The sequence below is a fragment of the Lepidothrix coronata genome, unplaced genomic scaffold, assembly GCF_001604755.1.
Source record: "Lepidothrix coronata isolate B3197 unplaced genomic scaffold, Lepidothrix_coronata-1.0 Scaffold186, whole genome shotgun sequence".
Classification (NCBI taxonomy): Eukaryota; Metazoa; Chordata; class Aves; order Passeriformes; family Pipridae; genus Lepidothrix; species Lepidothrix coronata.
The window spans coordinates 1381343-1400172 of NW_016690366.1; the positions used below are offsets into that span (position 1 = coordinate 1381343).

An 18830-nucleotide genomic window follows, 5' to 3' on the forward strand; every position below is an offset into this window, starting at 1 on the left:
CCCCCAGAGCAGAGCTCAGTCCCTGCCCCTCCTCTGCCCCTGCCCAGGCAGTTGGAACTGCACTGAGGTCTCCCCTCAGTCTCCTCTGCTCCAGCTGAACACACCAAGTGCCCTCAGTGTCCTCACACGGCTTCAAATCAAGACCCTTCCCCATCTCTGTTGCCTCCTTTGGACACTCTCTGATGGCTCAATCCCTTCCTTCCATTGTGTCCCCCCAAACTGCCCCAATGTTGAGGTGAGGCCGCCCCAGGGCAGAGCAGAAAGGGACAATCCCCTGATACCCCCAGGACAGGGTTGGCCCTCCTGCCTGCCAGGGACTCAACAGCTCCTCCCAGTTCTGTGTCATCTGCAGACTTGCTCAGTGCCTCTTCCAGTGCTGCATCCAAGTCATGGATGGAGATGTTGAAGAGCACAGGGCCCAAGATGGAGCTCTGTGGAACCGCCCTAGTAACAGCTCCCCAGTCTAATGTCACCCCAGTCACTGTCACCCTCTGTGTTTGCCCCGTGAGCCAGTTGCTTACCCACTCCAGGATGTGTTTATCCAGCTGTGGGCTGGACAGTTTGCCCAGAAGAATCCTGGGAGAGACAGTATCGAAAGCTTACTGAAATCCAAAAAGGTCACATCAGCTGGCTTTCCCTGATCATTTAGGCGGGTCACCTTGTCATAGAAGGAAATCAGGTCTGACAATCCTCAGACCACACCTCGATATTGCATCTGTGGCCGGTGAGGACCTGCCCTTCCACCCGAGCGCGGACGCCCCAGGGTGGAGGTGCCAGGATGTGATGCTGTGGTCACGGAGGGGGGGCTGAGGCTTCGCGGTGGGGAAGGGCAAAGCTGAATCAGGGCTAGAGAGGTGCTATACAGAAGCAATGGTTTTACTGAGAACCGAGTAAGTGGGATCATTTGAGGGTATCTGTTTTGCTTTTAATTTCAGTAATGGTCTTTAACGTTTTCTGGCAAGGGTCTATCCTACAACATTTCTTTTTCTTGGGGTAGGGCAGCTACTAGTGATGCCCTGTGGTTAATGCACTGCGTTCTTTTTTTTTCGGTCCACTCTGCAGACATCTGTGCTTTCGTTTTTCTGTACGAGTCCCGTTTTCCCCACAACTGCACAATAGTTTGTTGACCGATGAAGCCCTTCTGTGTACTCACCTGTCACTTATCCTGGGGACTGTGGGAAACAGTCCCAGGATTTGCAGTCCATTCAGTGAGCGGCCATTACTGCTGGTGATTAAAAAAGTCTTACTCGAATTGCTGGTTCTCTTTCACTAGTAATTAAGCTGTTGTTTCCTAGTAGGAAAAAGCTTTCATGCTGTGCAATCATGGGGACCTCAGAGAGACCAGCCTTTGCTTTCTTAAATGGGCATATTGATTGGTCTTTATTAATAGAAAAACCTCTAAGGAGAGATGAAATACCTGAGTTTTGGAAAGTTAAAAAAATAATTACAAAGCCTTTTAAAATCATATGAAAACTAGGCATTGTTCCCAGGTCTTTTTTCCTAACTTCTAGTCACGTTTTTCACGATGCTGTATTTTGTGTTTTAAACGTTTAACTGAGCAAAGAGATCCATTGTCAGAGGGAAAATACTCATTTTTTAAAACTGCTTAATGAAAGTGTTTAGTAGTAATGTTATTTATGAATTGAATACGGAACTGTTTTGTTTAAGGTGCAAAGAACTGAGTGGTTCTTCAATCCTACGTTTTGCAGGCAATGCGATTTGTCTTTAAAAAACAAACAAACCCGAGCAGTCAGACGAAGTACTGTCACACCAATTAATATGATATGTGCATGCACTACTGTTTTTTTTTCTTTAGATGTTTAATTTGAAGATATTTTAGTCTTTTTTATTTAGTGAAATTGAGAGAAGGGCAAACTGTTCTGTTGGGTTGCTTCTCTGCGAGCGGGTTCTTCAGTTCCATAGTAACTTGTTAGTGTGCCTGAAGTCAAACCCCAGCCAAATTGAAAGGAGTTTTTGTTTGCTTTCATAGGTACACATCAAGGTAGCCAAGAGCAGCGTCATGCTTATGTCTTTATATATCCTCCTCCTTAAGGGACTTTGTCAAGTAAAGTTGACTTTTGCTTTTTTTTCCTCTCAGCTGAATGTTTTGTGGGAGGGAGAGGGAACAGGGAGAGCAAGGTTGCTGTATGTTTTTTGAACTAGTATTGGGCTTTACGAATGTAGGAAATAATATGTGGTTAAAAATACAACAAGCCTTTTTTGGCAAGTAATCTCTGTGAACACTGTCTTCTTGCACTACTCCATGAAAGCTGAGTACAAAGCTCAAACTACCAGGCCATTCTTTCCAAAACATAGTTTTCCCATTTTAAAGTCTTCTAAGCATTCTTAAACCATCTGGATCCTGGGCTACATCACCAGCAGGTTGATCATCACCTTCCTCTATTCTGCTCTGGTGAGACCACATCTGGAGCACTGCACCCACCTCTGGGGCCCCCAACATCAGAAGGATGGGGAGCTGTTGGAGTGAGTCCAGAGGAGGACAGAAAGATGCTCCCAGGGCTGGAGCCCCTCTGCTCTGGAGCCAGGCTGGGAGAGCTGGGAAGGTTCACCTGGAGAAGAGAAGGCTCCAGGGAGACCTTAGAGCCCCTTCCAGTGCCTAAAGGGGCTCCAAGAGAGCTGGAAAGGGACTTGGGACAGGGGATTGAGAACAAGGAGGAATGGCTTCCCACTGCCAGAGAGCAGGGTTAGATGGATATTGGGAAGAGATTCTGTGAGGGTGGTGAGGCCCTGGCACAGGTTTCCCAGAGAAGCTGTGGCTGCCCCATCCCTGGAAATGTCCAAGGCCAAGTTGGACAGGGCCTGGAGCAACCTGGGCTAGTGGAAGGTGTCCCTGCCCATGGCAGAGGTTGGAACTTGATGAACTTTAAGGTTCCTTCCAACCCAAACAATTCTGTGATTCTGTTCTTGAAATCTTTCAAAATTGTATATAGTGTTTAACATATATATATGTAGTGTTTTCTGATTAATGTAGAGTCTGTCCAATGTTGTCTGTTAAATATAGTCTATGCTTCTTACATCACATTATAAAATCCATGCTGCTGTAGGCCACACATTTTAACTTATTAAACAGCTGTGATCAAGGGGTCTGAATATACTGACTCATAAGGAATGTGTCTGTGCCCACCAGCTGGGAATGTGCCAGTGCAAGACAGGGGGGTTGTTTAGGTTGGGGTTTTTTTGCTTATCCAGTTTTCAGACCCTTGTCGTGATGGGCTGCAGGGACTCCTATCTCTGAGCATTACTCACATTTGTTTAGATTTGGGGGTGCTGACTTCATGTTTTCTTAGGTCCTGTCTAGCCAGTATTTGAACTATCTTGTTTGCATTTGATAATGACCATATGAATCAATATTTTGGGACTATAGCCAAGGCCATGTGTCTTATAACTGTGGCCGTAACAGAATGGTGCAAGAGACTTCGAGTCACAAAGTACCACTGTGGTTGTCTAACTGAGCATCCTCTGTGTGCCTTGGTTTCTTTGATGAATCTGATAACCTGACACTCTTTCGGGTAAACTGTGCAGCTGAACTCCTCAGGCATGGCCAGTATGGCCCAATTCTTTGCTGGTTCTCACAGCCCGTCCTGAAAGCTGGGGCACGGTGCTCTCTGCACTGGGACATGCTCTTCTCAGCAGGAGGGTACAGCATTGTTGGGCTGCTCACACCCAGCTTACACAAGCAGCTCAGTCTCTGTGACCTGTCACCTTCTTGCTGCAACACTCTCCTAATCCTTTCCAAAATAGCATTTGTTAGTAACGATGAGCTTTTTTTCCCAGTTCTTTGTAAAAAATGTAAATCACTTCGATAGAACAAAACCTGAGCCCTGCAAAACCTCATGAAAATCCTCAGGGACATGTATTTTTATAGGTGTAACTTGCATGTTGTGACTGATTACTTACCCAATTTTTAATCAATTTACGTTATGTTTAAGGATATTTTGTGTTTCATTATAATTCTTAATGTGAAGCAAGTGCATTGCAGCAGTCTGAGTTTACTATGTCAATGCTATTATCTTTATCAACCCAAACATATAATCTCCTTGGAAAGTGGCCAAGATCTGTTTCTCACACACCCATGCTGATGTTACCCTTTCATGCCTTGCTGTTCAAGGGATGGAGAGTTCAATTTTTAACCATTAGTATGTTTTAGCTGACAAGCTCCTGTTATTCTTTTGGTCAGGGCTATAGAATGTCAAGCTTTGCGGGAGGGAAAAGAAAGAAAAAGGAACTATTTTGTTACAAATGGGATGCTTTCAGCATAATTCCTAACCATTATGGGAGACTTTGATGAATGTATCCTGTCCAGGAATGCAGCTTTGCCTTGGAGTGTTTTCTAACACGTTGTCAAGTGGTGTTAGGAATGCATGAGAAGTGACAGCTTCTTTCAGCACTTAAAAAGGTTCCCAAGGAAGACATTTCCAAACTCCAGATGAATGACTCTGTTAAACATTCGGGAGCTGGGATACCCCAATCTACAGACTTTTTGTGGTGGTGAAAGGTCCCTGTCCCCACTTTCTCAGAGCTTTGCGAGCATTGCTACAGGGAATGCTTGTCCAGTCTCTTGAGTTGTTGCAGCAGAAAGAATAGACTACTGGCTTTTTCCTTTGTCTCCACACTGTATTCTTTTCACACAGCTTTTCTTTTGAATTTTACTTCCAGCAGCAGCGAGCAGTTGGTGCTTTCTTGGGTGCTGCGTGCCATGGAGCAGGGCTGGAATGGGAGCAGAGCGTTCCTGGAGCAGCTCCAGGACCTCTGAGGCTCATGATTTTACAGGTGCAGGAGTTCATAGAATCACAGAATGGTTTGGGTTGGAAGGCACCTTAAAGATCATTTCGTTCCACCTCCTGCCGTGGGCAGGGACACCTTCCACTAGACCAGGTTGCTCCAAGCCCAGTCCAACCTGGACACCCTGTCCTTTAAAACTTCCAGGAAGGTTGCTATTTGCAATTATATGGCCCTCTGGAAGGATGTTTTTTTTTTAAACAGAAAGAGCACGTTGTCTTAAAGGAATATTTCCTGTATTTTTCCCCCAGAGGTCCCTAGCCAAAACCAGAAGTAGGTTGGGGTGAGAAGAGCTCTCCATACTGCTGGCTAGGGTGCTGCTCATCCAGAGATCTCCAGGGTGCACCCAGGAACTCCACATCATTTTACTGTGTGTCTTAGAAATGCTAAAGGTGGGCACAGAAACATTAAATGACTTTGTGTAGGAAGGCTACAAAGCCTTCCTACACAAGCCTTCCTGAAGCAGGCTACAATGGGCGGGAAGAACTGAGGAAGTTTTTCTCCAGGATTTGTTAGGCCGCTGTTAGAGTTTAAATTAAGGTCTGTGCAAAGACCCATCACTTTGCTGTTGTCTGGCTATTTGACATTCCTTTCCCTCAATGTAATTAAGCACAGCATGTCTGTACACAGGCACACGTGCACTTGGTCAGTCTCACACGCTTTGTGAAAACAAAGACGTGAAAAGTTCTGAGATGCTGAACTTAACTCTGAAGGCTGCGTGGGCAAGTTTTCCGTGCTTGCCTGATACTAGGACAGCTCTTCAGTGGGGACAAGATAAAATATGTCCAGCTCAGTAAGGCTGCAATCATTGGGATTATAAAGGAGATGGATGGTACAAGATGCACAGAGAGCTTGAGGCAGCTGCTGCAGGCCTGGCCAGTGAGACTGATGATGGTGACGATGATGATGAGAGACCTCATTGTGGTCTGCAGCTGTGAAGGACAGTAGAGGGGCAGGCACTGATCTCTTCTCTGTGGTGACCAACAACAGGACCTGAGGGAATGGCATGAACCTGTGTCAGAGGAGGTTTAGGTTGGATATTAGAAAAAGGTTCTTCCCCCAGAGGGTGGTTGGGCACTGCCCAGGCTCCCCAGGGCAGAGGGCACAGCCCCAAGGCTGCCAGAGCTCCAGGAGGGTTTGGACAACGCTCGCAGGGACGGGGTGGGATTGTGCAGGGGCAGGAGTTGGACTCAATGATCCTTGTGGGTCCCTTCCAACTTGGGAGATTCTGTGGGTCTATGAGGGGACCTCCTGATCTCAGTGCTCTCCTGGGCTCACCCTGCTTTGCTGGTGTGTTTTAAGGTCTTCCAGTACTATGATGCATTGGATGGACAGAAGCAAGTGTGAAATGACTTTTTAGCTCTGCTATTACATGACATGAGGTGATTTTGTGAGAAGAGTAATCACATTAAAGGTGTATTCACTGCTGTGCAGGAACCATGATTTGAAGAACTCTGAAAATCTCTCCTTCTACAGTTTACTCTGGCTGTCTGGTTTTGTTGGGGAATCTTGAGGTGTTTTGTGGGTTTGTGGTGATTTTTTACTAATTTGAAATTTTTTGAGGTAGTTTCCTAAAATAAATGTAACTTAGTCTGTAATTGGAGACTGTGATGACCCACCCTTAAGAGGAGTCGTCACAAAGTCTGAAGGGCTACTCAGTGGGTATTTTCTAGGATTGGTAGGGCTGCCTAACCTGGAATTAAATGGGTGTGGTACCTGGCCCTGTAGGTATTCCCATATGTGCTCCTCATGATGCTCTTTCTCAGAGCAGGGAGAGGGATCAGGATTGCTTTGCTGCTGTGCTGTGGGATGTCAGTTTATGATGTGATGACATCAAGGGCAATTGAGGGTCATTTGGGATGTGTGGTCAGTGCTCCTCTCCTGCCCTTGCCTTGGGAGCTACCTTTGGGAGTCCATTTATAATCATACCCAGCCCGTGGGGGAAATGGGGAGGGAGATTTTTCCCAGCTTTTTACCCCCTTTTCCTCCTTCAGGCCTGTTACTACAGCTTTTGAGAATTTTGAATTCCCTTTGGATGTAAAGGAAAGCATGTTCTTGTTGCTAGGCCTGCCAAGTCTCCTCAGTGTGTGGTCCACACCATGGTGAGTTACAAAAGAGATTTTTAGGGAGTTTATTCAGAGATCTGCCCCGAAGGTGGATTGTCATGAGTGGCATGGAGTGTAGGAAAAAATGGGCCAGCTTTTGGAGAAATTCTCTGCTCCAGTGGCTTGGAAGTTCACCCCTGAACAACTACAGGACGCTGATAAAATGACAGAATAATTGCAAGGAGAATGCTGTGGCAACTCCAGAGAGGAGCAACTTACTGCAGTGTACTGGGCCCTGGGTACTGTTTATCAGCCACTGCTCATCACTAGACAGCACCCTTGGGGGAGGAGGAAAGCAGAGCAACAGGCACTGTGGCCACTCAAACTGCAACTGAACCAGAGGAACAACCTGTGCCGGGAGCAGTCACCCCTATACAGAAGAAGAAATCCAAGACCAAATCAGTTCTCCCAGTGAGGGATGAAGGGGAAGCAGAGCCCTCAGAACAGGAGCAAGAGGCAGGGCCAGAGATAATCACCCGATCCCCATCCCTGGGTGAGCTGCTTTCTGTTCCTGGTGGATTATAGTTAATTCACTGGTGAGAATATTTCACTTTAAGAGCGTTTTACAGACTGAGAGTATGCAATTGCTAGGTTATAACAGGAAGGGAAATGAAAATGCTGTTTCCCTGTTTGAAAGGCAGGATTGAATTCTGCCCTCAGATTAAATTTGCCAGAGCAAAGCTAACTAAAATTTGCTTGTTCTGGTAATTCTTCGTGCTGAGTTGATTTTGGCTGGAGAAGCTCATTGGCCAAGTGAGCATTAACACTTGGACACTGAATTGTAGCATGGGGTAAATAGCAATGTTTTTGGTACACCTTGGCAGGGTGCAGAGGGTGGTAGGGCTTCTCTGGCAGGTTCTCCAGCAGGCAAGGGTGGCATCCCTCTTCTTTAGGAAAAATACCATGTCTATGTAGCAAAGAGAATCATAGAATCCTAGAATGGTTTGGGTTGGAAGGGACCTTAGAGGTCATCTTGTTCCAACTCCCATGACCTTCCACTGGACCAAAAAATGGAAGGGGATTTCATACCTATAAAACAAGTTAATTTTAATACTATCCTAGAGTAAGGAGATAAGCTGAAAGAAGGAAAAACAGGATGGCTTCTCTCAGCATGCTGAGTGTCCTGCCTCTGGACTGGTGCCGGGGCAGTGGCACCTCTCTGCTCCCCACCCCCATTCCACCCCTCCGAAGGTGATTTTTTAGGCAGCAGCACTGAAATCTCTGTCTCCACCCCTCCCAGGCATGGCTGGAGCATCCCTGCTCCACTGGTGCGCGGTGCTGACAAATCCAGAACTAAAACGAGGATAATTTACATACCAAAACACGGTGTTTACGGGTGACAGGAAGTAGGTGAAGCAAAATGGTTTTTAAAAACACTACCAGTTGTTGCATAAACTTTGATGAATGCTGGGCTCAGAAGGGATTCCAGAAAATACTGAAATACCAGCTTCTCATGGCATGTCTAAAGTGGTTTTGTCGTGGTTTAGGTTTTTTCCTTTCAGAGGGAATCTGGTGTAGTGGGATCTATCCAGCTTTTTTCACACATTGATCTCAGAGTTTCCTTTGAAAAAAGGTTTAGCAGGCAATCCGGAACTGTTTTGGTATTTCATCAACAATCACAAGCTTATGTGGAGCCTGTCAAGCACTGGTAATTAAGGAAGTTAATGAGGTGCTACCTGCAATTAATTCAATTGCTTATGACAAGAACTTTTTTTTTTTAAGCATTGGTTGTCATGGTGCAGTTGTGTTAGGAGGTTTTCACCTGGAAAACACAGGCTCTGCCCACGGTGTTGGTTTTCTTGGGTGTTTTTGTGGCTCTTGAGTTGAGACTGGTGATTTGAGGTGACTCCCCTTCCTCCTGCCCTTGCAGGACGAGCCTCTGAAGCTCTGAGGTTCAGTAGAATATGTGAATCCCATCGTTCCTCTGCCATTAGACTTTGACACGTGCCTTAATCAATTTAAAAAGCAGCAAGCTATGATTGCATCCAGCAAAAAAAGCACGCTCAGCCTTTTCTGCCGTGCCAAATTTAGCCATAAATTCAACTCCTAATTTTCTATAGATTTCTAGCAATGACTCAGGCAAATAAGTCCCTCATCCTGTTCCATAGCTCCTGTTCACTGAATTGTGAGTATCCATGGGGACAAGGACTGCTTTTTATGCCTTTGGAAAACGAGCTCCCCCTGGGAAACCTCCCTGCGCTTCACTGACGCTGCTGACAAATCGCAGGCTGTAACTTCACCGAGGGTGACTTAGTGAAGAAGAATGTTGGCTGGGTGCTGATAGGGAATGAAGCTGTAAAATTTTTTTTCCTGGTTTGCAAGTTGTCTGATGGCATGTGCTGTTTGTTCACAGCGAGGGGGTTTTATCCTTGAGGTTTGCTTTAAGGGATACGTGCTTATAACTGAGTGCACAGGGTGTGGGAATGAAAGGTCATGGATGCTTTTAAAAATTTATAGCATAGGCAGGGTAATACTAAAGACAGAGCTGGTACATGAGAGCAGCCACTTCAGTGATACCTTGAGTCCTTCACAGTCCCAGTTGCTGCCTGTCTGAGCCTGCTTTGGCTCCCAGTTATGTCTCTGGGAGAAATCCTTGATTCCTCTGAGTGGATTAGACAACTCTTAATGTGAAATGCAAAACGTGATTGCACTAAATAAATAAAGTTTTCATTTTAAAGACAAAAATAGTTTGGGGGGTTTTTTTCTTCTAAAATGTGTTATCATTCATCTTTATTTCTAAAGGCCTTTGAATATTTAAAATTTGGAAACTTGTAATATGGTGTCATTTCCCTACAGAGGCAATGCTGACAGTACAGAATTTACTGAGCGCGCTGAGAGAGCTGGGCTGATCAGCCTGAAGAAGAGAAGGCTCTGGGGAGACTTCAGAGCCCCTTCCAGTGCCTAAAGGAGCTCCAAGAGAGCTGGAGAGGGACTTGGGACAAGGGATGGAGGAACAGGACAAAGGGGAATGGCTTTAAGCTGAACGAGGGTAGATTTAGCTAGAAAGAAATTCTTCTCTATGAGGGTGGGGAGGCCCTGGCACAGGTTGCCCAGAGAAGCTGTGGCTGCCCCATCCCTGGAAGTGTTGAAGGCCAGGCTGGACAGGGCTTGGAGCACCCTGGGCTAGTGGAAGGTGTCCCTGCCCATGGCAGGAGGTGGAACAAGATGGTCCCTCCCAGCCCAAACCCTTCTGTGATTCTATGAAACAATAGTCAGGTGCAGGTACCAGCTGACATGTCTGAAGTTCACTGTTGAGCAGAGCAAGTCCCTGACTTACCCTGTCTGGGTACGTGCACTGCCTGGGGTCTGCTGGCTGTTCCCCCAGAGCAGTGCCTGTCACTACCAAACTCCTGACTGTAGGGCAGACCAGAACCTGCTCATAAATCCACAGGAAACCAACAGGCAGCTCCAGAGGAGACAGCTGGCAGTGGGTCCCGTGGCTGATTCATGTCTCGAGGCCATCTCTGATTAGAAGAGTAGCTGTGGTACATGAGCAAAAGGACATATTTGGCACACAGATGTGAAAATTTAATGATCTGAGCAGATGTTCATTCTGCTGATGTAGGTATTTGATTTCTGTTCCTGGGTCAGAAGCACCTCTTTGGTTTTCCTTTCTTCATCACTAATATGGGTCAGGGATGTTACAGCTTCTGCATGACAGAGCTGAGCCCTGCCCTCATTTGCTGACCTACTGCTCCTACTTGTCTCACCAGACAGATCTTGATCTGTCCAAAATGAGGCAAAATTAAATAGCCATCAGTAAATGCAGCTATGTCAATTTAAGCATTAAAGGAAAAAACCCAACAAACACAACTCCTCCGAAGAAAATAGTATTTATAGGCTAGCTGGGCACTAGTCCTTAGGTCAAGAAATATAGGTAAGATATCCAAGTGTTTAAAGTTGCTTTTTTTTCTTTACTGCTAGTGAAAATTCAAGACTTTAAAAGGAGGAAATTAAAGAAACAACTGTGAAACTGCAAAGCAGCACAACTTTCTGGTTGGCAATGGCTGTGCTCCAGACCCTGCTCCTGCATAGTCCTAGGCACTGAATGTGAAAAATTTGTGTGGTCTTATTTGTAAGAACCCCTTTCTTCATGATGGGAGGATGGAGTTGATTCCCAAGTCTGTTTGCCCCTCACAAAGAATTAGGGAAGAAACTTGACCTCATTTTTTAATCTTGGAAATCTTCTGAAGGCTCAGGTGAAAGCCAGTCTCCTGCTTGTATAACTTGCAGAGCCTTAGTCAGAACCCATATGTTACAACCTGGAGGAAATGATGCTTGGGGATGACTAACAGAACATGCTCCTGCTGTTAATTTGGGTGCCATTCCAGAAATTTAATTCGTAGCTTTCCGTTTTCCTTTTGTTAACACGTTTACTTACTAATTCCCTTTTCTGCTGTTGTTCCCTACTAAGGAACTGAATGAAGGGATAAATTTTATATGAACAGAGAGAGGCATTTTTTCACCCTGTCCGTGATGAGCAGGAAGAAGCAGAGAGCAAACGTGTTGGATTAGCAGAAATTTGGTTATGGATTCACTTTATTGTAGCTTCCTGCTGCAAACATCATGCTACTCCAGTTTGAATGGGTGTGGGATTTACCAAGACTGAGGCTGTAAAGTGCTGACTGGGAATTCATGAAATCCCAGAATGGTTTGGATTGGAAGGGACCTTAAAGCTCATCTCATCCAACCCCCTGCCATGGGCAGGGACACCTTCCACTAGCCCAGGTTGCTCCAAGCCCCGTCCAACCTGGCCTTAGACACTTCCAGGGATGGGGCAGCCACAGCTTCTCTGGGCAACCTGTGCCAGGGCCTCCCCACCCTCACAGGGAAGAATTTCTTCCTCATATCCAATCTAAATCTACCCTCCTTCAGCTCCTTCAGAATTGTTTATTCTTTGAAAAAACAAATGCATAGCTTTGGGTGGTTTGATGCTTAAGACTGAGTGGGCATTTATAATCTGATTTGAAACAGGAAAACCAGGAGAAGGAATGAAGAAAAGGCAGCTCACAGTGTAGAACCACTTCTCACCACTGGTTTAACACCTGCCTACCAGATTGCATGTCATGATGCAGCATCCCATTAATGGTATTTACCTGTAGGAAAGGTGAAATGAGGGAGCCCAAGCCCTCTGGACTGTCTGTGTGACAGGACAGTGTCTGTGACAGGGGTGCTGTGCCCAAGGTGCACTGTGAGCAGCAGCTCATGTGGGCTGTGCCCCCAGGAGAGCTCTGTAAGCAGAGAGGCACAGGAGCCCAGGAGCTGTGATCAGAAAATGTCAGTCTCAGCAGAGGGGCAAGAGTACTCCTCACAGTTTATTAAGACAGGGAAACCAGTTAAATGTACAGATTCTCTCCTTGCAGTAACTCAAAATGAGCCACTGTCTTGCATCTTGCTCGATTCTGTTTATCTCCAGTTTGCCTGGCAAAGCTGAGCCAGCTCAGTGTGATTGCTGTGGGCTTTGGAGGGTTGGATTTTATTTTACCTTGGTGCTGAGTAGTGGACTTGGGCAGCTTCCAGTTCTTTGAAATGGAATTACAGTGTTGCCTCCTGAGCCTGGACTTTGTGTCCCAGCAAGGAGGGAAAGAGCCAAGGGGTGTGAATGCCTTAAAATGCGGGGAGATGTGTCAATACCTGCAAACTGATACTGATATCACCTGGGTCACATTGAGAAGAATGCATTCTGAGTCTCAAGGTTCATGCCTTGAGGAAGCCCAGGGTAGCAGCAGTGCCATGAATGCAGTGGAGCTGGTTTGTCACTCAGTGGGATGCTGCTGTTACACTTGGGAAGCCGTGGAGGACCAGGGCTGTCGTGTGTATCTCGGCATCCCTGAGTTTCCTGTCCAGAGGTTGGACACATCTGCTGCTGCAGAGAGCACAGAGGTTTTGACTCCTTGGGTGAATCTGGAAACACGCTTTATTCGCCCAAATTTTGATAAATCTGAGTTATGCCTTAAGTCTTGTTGAGTGGATTTAAGCCAGGTTGGATGAGATTTGGAGCAACCTGGTGGTGTCCCTGCCCATGGCAGGGGGATTGGAACCAGATGATCTTTAGGGTTGCTTCCAACCCAAACCATTCCATGAGTCTGTGATTACCTTTCCTTGGCATGACCTTTCCAAAGAATCCTGTTCTCCAGCTTAAATGTGTAATGCCCGAAGGTTGTTTCAGGCTTATACCCTTAGCTTTGGGATGAGGACATTTCACCTTGTGTGGATTGTATGGTGGGGAATAAGTGTCTGTGACCTCAGTAAAGGTTTCTTGGGTTTGGATTAAACCCTGAGTCATGCAGTTAAACAGGTGGTTTTGCTTCTTCAGAGTAGAAAACACTTCAACTGTTAAGCCCTGTCAGTCAGCTTATGCTTTCACCAGCGACTCATGTGTCAGGTTCAGCCTGGAGGGATTTAGAGGAGGGTGGTTGAGCCCTTATGGCAGCAGGGACTCCTCCCGTGGTGGAGGCTGCAGCCAGCAGGAGTGGCTGCTCTGCCCTGGCCCTCACCTTGCCTCTCCAGCTAGAGGACAATGCTTAGCTGTCATTCTGATGCAAAAAATCCAGATTCTTTCTATTGTAGTTAACAGATGAAGCACACGTGTCTTCCACAATCACTTTGTTGCAGTTGCCCAAATGATGTGCGCTCATAATATGTAGAATATACAGAATATGATTGTCTACTGAAGGATATATTTAAAAGTTACAATTAAAGTAGCAGTGGAAAATTTCTCACAGTGCTCAGAAGTCTGGAAATAAGAGTAAAAGACTATGGTATTACTTTTTTTATTTTTTTTTAAATTGGAAAGTTTTTGCAAATCTGCTGGATCTGTGTGACTGCCTTTCCCTTTCTCTGCTAGCTCCCACTCTGCTCTTCTTGCCTTTGCAGGGACTTGCTCCTTCTCCTCCCTAACAGCAGTGTGTGATTTATTCTACAGGGTTTAAATTAGGAGGAAACTCAGCAGCAGGGAAGAAGTGATGGATTTGAGAGCAATTCCGGGTCTCTTCTGGCCTGGCTCATTTAGACAGCCTGCCTTTTTTTCCCCCCTCCCTTTTCTTTTTTTGTACCTTATAAAAAAGTCAGCTGATCCAGAGCAGCAGAGCTGCTGCCTGGCTCTCAGCTGTGGGCTCTCTGTCTGCTGCTGCCTGCTGTCCCCGTGGAGGGCAGGGGGTGCTCCTGGCTGCTCTGGGGGACCCAGGCATTGGAACCCACAGGCACCCTGCCCTGCCCACCCCGATGGCTGCTGCTGCTTCGGGACAGTGTCAGCTCTCATGCTGCTCCCTGAATCGCAGAGAGAACTGAGAACCCCCTCAGCAGCCCTGGTGTAAATGGAAACGCTCCCCCCATGCACACACAGCACCAGGGGCAGGGTTTCTGTCACCCAAGAAGAGCCAAATCGTGGTTCCAGCCCTGGGTTTCCTCTTGGGAAGTCTCTGCATGAAGCTGACTTGTTTGTAGCCGTGGGAATTCTTGTTGCCATCTTGCATTGTTTGGGATTGTGGGTGAGGGCAGGCTGTGGAAAGGGACAGGAACTGATCCCTCTGCAGCTTGGCTACAGATCAGCTGGGTTCCCATTAAATTCAGTCCACGTGTATAAGAGCACAGCTCGCGTAGACATGCCTGAATGACCCAAGAAAGGAAAGGTGTCTGAGGTTAAAACATGAACTCACTAATCTTGGTGATTGGTGAGCCTTTGGCTCTCTGAGTAAGAGCAGTTACACGACTGGGCTTTCTTAAGACCCCTAAATCTCCAGTTCTTTGGCCAGGGGGCAAACCAGGCAGGCGTGGTGGTGGGGTCTGGGGTGGATCTCCCCTTTTACTCTGTTTCATCGTCTAAAGAGGTCAGAGTGAGTATCCAAGCTGCCTGTTGGCGTTCTCCTTGTGCTGGTGAGGTCCAGGCAGCCCAGGAGCTTCTGCTGGGCTGTGGGAGGGGGAGATAGGCTCTGCATGGGCTGGGCAGGGTCATGTCATAGCCAGGAGCTTATGGGAAGTGCCCTGAAATTCCATAGGAAAACCAGAGTAGTAGAACATGACATTTTCACGTTTCTAATCTAAAGTGTTTCCCTGTGTGAGCAGCCTATGGAAGAGACTGAAGAAACACTTCCTTTGCCAAAAAAAGGGGAAAGTCTGTAAAATTAGGCAGAACAGCAAACACATAGGAAAATGGATGTGTTTGAGTATTTTTAGAGGGTGGTATGGTTTTAATTTACCCCAAGATAAACAGGCTGGGCTATAGAGCCTGTGTGGTGAGCGGGGACCTCAGCTGGTGGTCCCTGCCGGAGCATCCAGGAGCAGCTGTGGGTGGAGGGAGCCATCCCAGCTGGGAGAACCTTCATACCTGGAAATGAAATCCTGTGGGTAATAATCCCTTGGATAATGAGCCTCACAAAACCCAAACATGAAGAAATAGCTGAGGGTTGATCCATCAAACCGTGGGTGTGCTCACGGTGCCTGAAATATTAGTGCTGTCATGAGCATGGCGTAGCACAGGCATCTCTTTGTCTTCTTGACACTGGATTTAGGGCAAGTGCCCTAGTTCATCCATGCTGCTCCTCTCTTACATAAAAGATTTTATAATTGCTCTTGACACAAGCATAAAACAAATCTAAAATTCTGAATACCCTGGCAACGCAGTGCCTTTATTTTTGTCCGTCACTACCAATAATGTCTCCTTTTTGGCTTATAGGACAGAAAGCTCACAAAAGTGGAGAGGCAGAGATTTAAAGAGGAAGCAGAAATGTTGAAAGGTCTACAGCACCCAAACATCGTGAGGTTTTACGACTTCTGGGAGTCGTGTGCAAAAGGCAAGAGATGCATCGTGCTGGTTACCGAGCTGATGACCTCTGGAACGCTGAAGACGTAAGTACTGTGCTCCCGGCGAGGGGGGCTAAGAATAGCACTGGGAATTTATAGCAAAATCCTACTTTCATGTGCTGAAAAAAGCCATCTCCAGATAAAAGCAAAAAATGGAGCTGTTCTCTGGTGCCTGTCATTTGTCCCTGCATTTGAACCGCAGTGGTTTGACAGACAGGATTTTGGCCTCCATCTCCCTTCCCTGCTCCTCTGTCTCGGTTATGCAACTCGAAGCTATTCTCTGGCTTGTTTCATTTTCCGCCTGTGACGTTTGGATTTGTCGGGGTGTGTTTTGTGCCTGCCTTTTGTGCTTGTGTTTGCACGTTTTGTTAGGAAATTCAAGCGGAATAGCACTTGAATGGTAGAACCGCTTTTAGAAGCAGAAGGTGCTCTAGGTTATCTCCTAAACAATATTAATTAATAGCTTCTGGTACTGACGATCTTGTTAAGGTTGATATAAAGCAGTTGGCATGAATTCTGGAACAGATTTTCAGCCCCAATGGGAGCAGTACTCAGCCAGTGTGCTCCTCTGCCAGTGCATTAGCAGGTCCTACCTCTTCCCCAAAAGTCCCCTCCCAATCAGCGCCTCAGGTAAATGGAAAGAAATGCAGATGTATGGTACAGAGGTCAAAGTCCTGTGATTAAAATTAAACTGGAGTGTGGTTCTGATTTGAGTATATGAACATATTCTAAAGCTGTTCTCTGCATGAAATAAATTGCTGAACTATTAAACTTGCAAATATTTGGTTGTATTTGCAGAAAAAATGCTTATTATCTTCCTCCCTAAAATTGAATGCTCTAATTCCTGCTTTGAAAAGATCTATTTCTTTCAATTTTGGGATACTTCTATGCTGCTAATATGGCATCTAATAAGGGGCTTTTATCCATAGTGGAGTTTCAGCTGTTAAAGCCCCTGGAATCTCTAATAAAATGTTTTCATTTCCTTTATACCCACTTGTGTGTATGTTTGTGCTCTAGGTATCTGAAGAGATTCAAGGTGATGAAACCAAAAGTCCTGCGGAGTTGGTGCCGGCAAATCCTGAAGGGTCTTCTTTTCTTGCACACAAGAACTCCACCAATAATTCACAGAGACTTGAAATGTGACAATATTTTTATTACTGGACCAACTGGATCTGTGAAAATAGGAGACTTGGGTCTGGCAACCCTCAAGAGAGCTTCATTTGCCAAAAGTGTAATAGGTAATGCTCCTGTCCTCCTTGGCTTCCCTCGGTCGGTATCGTGGTTGTCTATTCAATATCTTTTTTCCCATTTTGCATTAGTTGGTTTTTTTACTTTAAGTTGATAGTAGAGGTTAGAGTATGTTTGGGACTGTTGCCTTTATACTACTATAAAAATAGGAGTCAGTAGATAATGATATCCTAACTTCCTCTTCTCTTTCCTCCTGTATCACAGTGGTAAAGCACTTTTTCCTTGGCTCGTTAAATGGAGTATTACTTGGGATCCACAAATCCTTCTCTCTCCCTCAAAAGGAGCAGCAAGCGTTCAGCAGCCTGTGTGTGTCCCCCTTTGAAAACAGGCTCTGTGCCTGCTTGGAGGGAGAATCAGAAGGATGGGGAAGAGGAAGGATGGAAGGACACCCTGTGCTTTCCCTAGCAAGGGAGCGCAGCAGAAACCTGGGAAAGCCCTGGGAATTCTTCTGCCTCCAGTGGTGCTGGGATGGGGCTGGTTGCTGCTGCTGAGAGGAGAGGCTGTGGTGCCTCTCTCCTTTCCAGGGAGATTGTGGGGAGCTGGGCTGGCTGGAACATCATAGCCCAGTGCTGGGGCAGCCACAGGACAGGCTGCAGCTCTCGTCCTGCCCACACCCTGACAGGGTCTGCTGAAACTAAGTCTGCAAATTATTAAAAAAATAATAAGCAGCTACAAAATGTAAAGAAATTTTCACTTGAATTCCTTTCAGTGCCTTAAGGGACCTACAAGAAGGCAGGAGAGCGACATTTTGCAGAGCCCTGCAGTGATAGGACAGGGGGTTATGGCCTTAAACCCAAGGAAGGTGGGTTTATGTTAGATGTTAGGAAGACATTCTTCCCTGTGAGGGTGGTGAGGCCCTGGCACAGGTTGCCCAGAGAAGCTGTGGCTGCCCCATCCCAGGAAGTGTCCAAGGCCAGGTTGGACAGGGCTTGGAGCAACCTGGGCTAGTGAAAGGTGTCCCTGCCCATGGCAGGGGGTGGAATGAGATGAGCTTTCAGGTTCCTTCCCACCCAAACCATGTGATATGCTGTATCCAATGCCCTGGGTTGGTGCCCATGTGAGAAGTGTTAGAACTGGGGTTTGCTTCAACTGGGAGAAGATTTTCCAAGTGACTGTGGAAGGACATCATTCCCTTGCAAAAGTTACAGTGAGTGTTTTGGGTGCAAATGTCATGTTTTCCTGAATTCTCAGTTTGTCTTTTTCACCCAAAGAAGCTTCTATATCCAGTCTCCCTAGTTCAGACCTGCAGGTGATGCTTCTGGGAAGCTGCAATTTCCTGAGTAATGCTGCTGGAAGGGGAAGAGGAGATACCATGCATGTATTTCAGCTTACAATATAAATGGAAATTAGATTCTAGTCAGTAAGAGTTGGCAAACTGATAGTGACAGCCACTGGTCCCTGACTAGCTATGAAAATAGCACCTTGTCTTTCTGGCACTAGTTGCTTAAATAATTGTTTTAGCATCTCAAATTTTCAGATATTATTATTCTTGTATAATTATTTGCAATCACTTGCACAAAAATATTGTCCTTAATGCTTAGGGAGCCCAGTATCATTGAAGTCAAAAAGATAGAAATTTTGGATATATGCTTGGCTGCTCTAGGTCTGCTTAACCTCATGGTTTTTAATGAAGTCATGTTGGTTTATATTTGGTTTATCTGGTTTTTAACTTCTAATAATTGATGGTCTTTTTTCTGTTGATGGTCAGTAATTCTTCAGATAATTGTTTTGCAGGATAACAATTGTCCATTGGACATAATGGAATAATATCAGTAATAGCAATAGTGGGAATAATGTAAGTAATACCAATATTGGGAATAAGACCAGTAATACCAGTACTGTGAATAATTGCAGTAATACCAATACTGGGTATAG

At 46.0% G+C, this 18830-nt stretch overlaps 1 protein-coding gene across 5 annotated transcripts in view; it reads left to right on the top strand.

The window, feature by feature from the left end:
- The window catches only part of WNK2 (WNK lysine deficient protein kinase 2), a 120858-nt gene that overhangs the window by 24872 nt on the left and 77156 nt on the right, over positions 1–18830 (top strand). For all 5 annotated transcript variants that reach the window (XM_017830978.1, XM_017830980.1, XM_017830979.1 and 2 more), the window contains exons 2-3: positions 15580–15752; positions 16725–16945. In XM_017830978.1, the coding sequence (XP_017686467.1) occupies positions 15580–15752; positions 16725–16945 (394 nt within the window). The remainder of the gene's footprint in view (positions 1–15579; positions 15753–16724; positions 16946–18830) is intronic.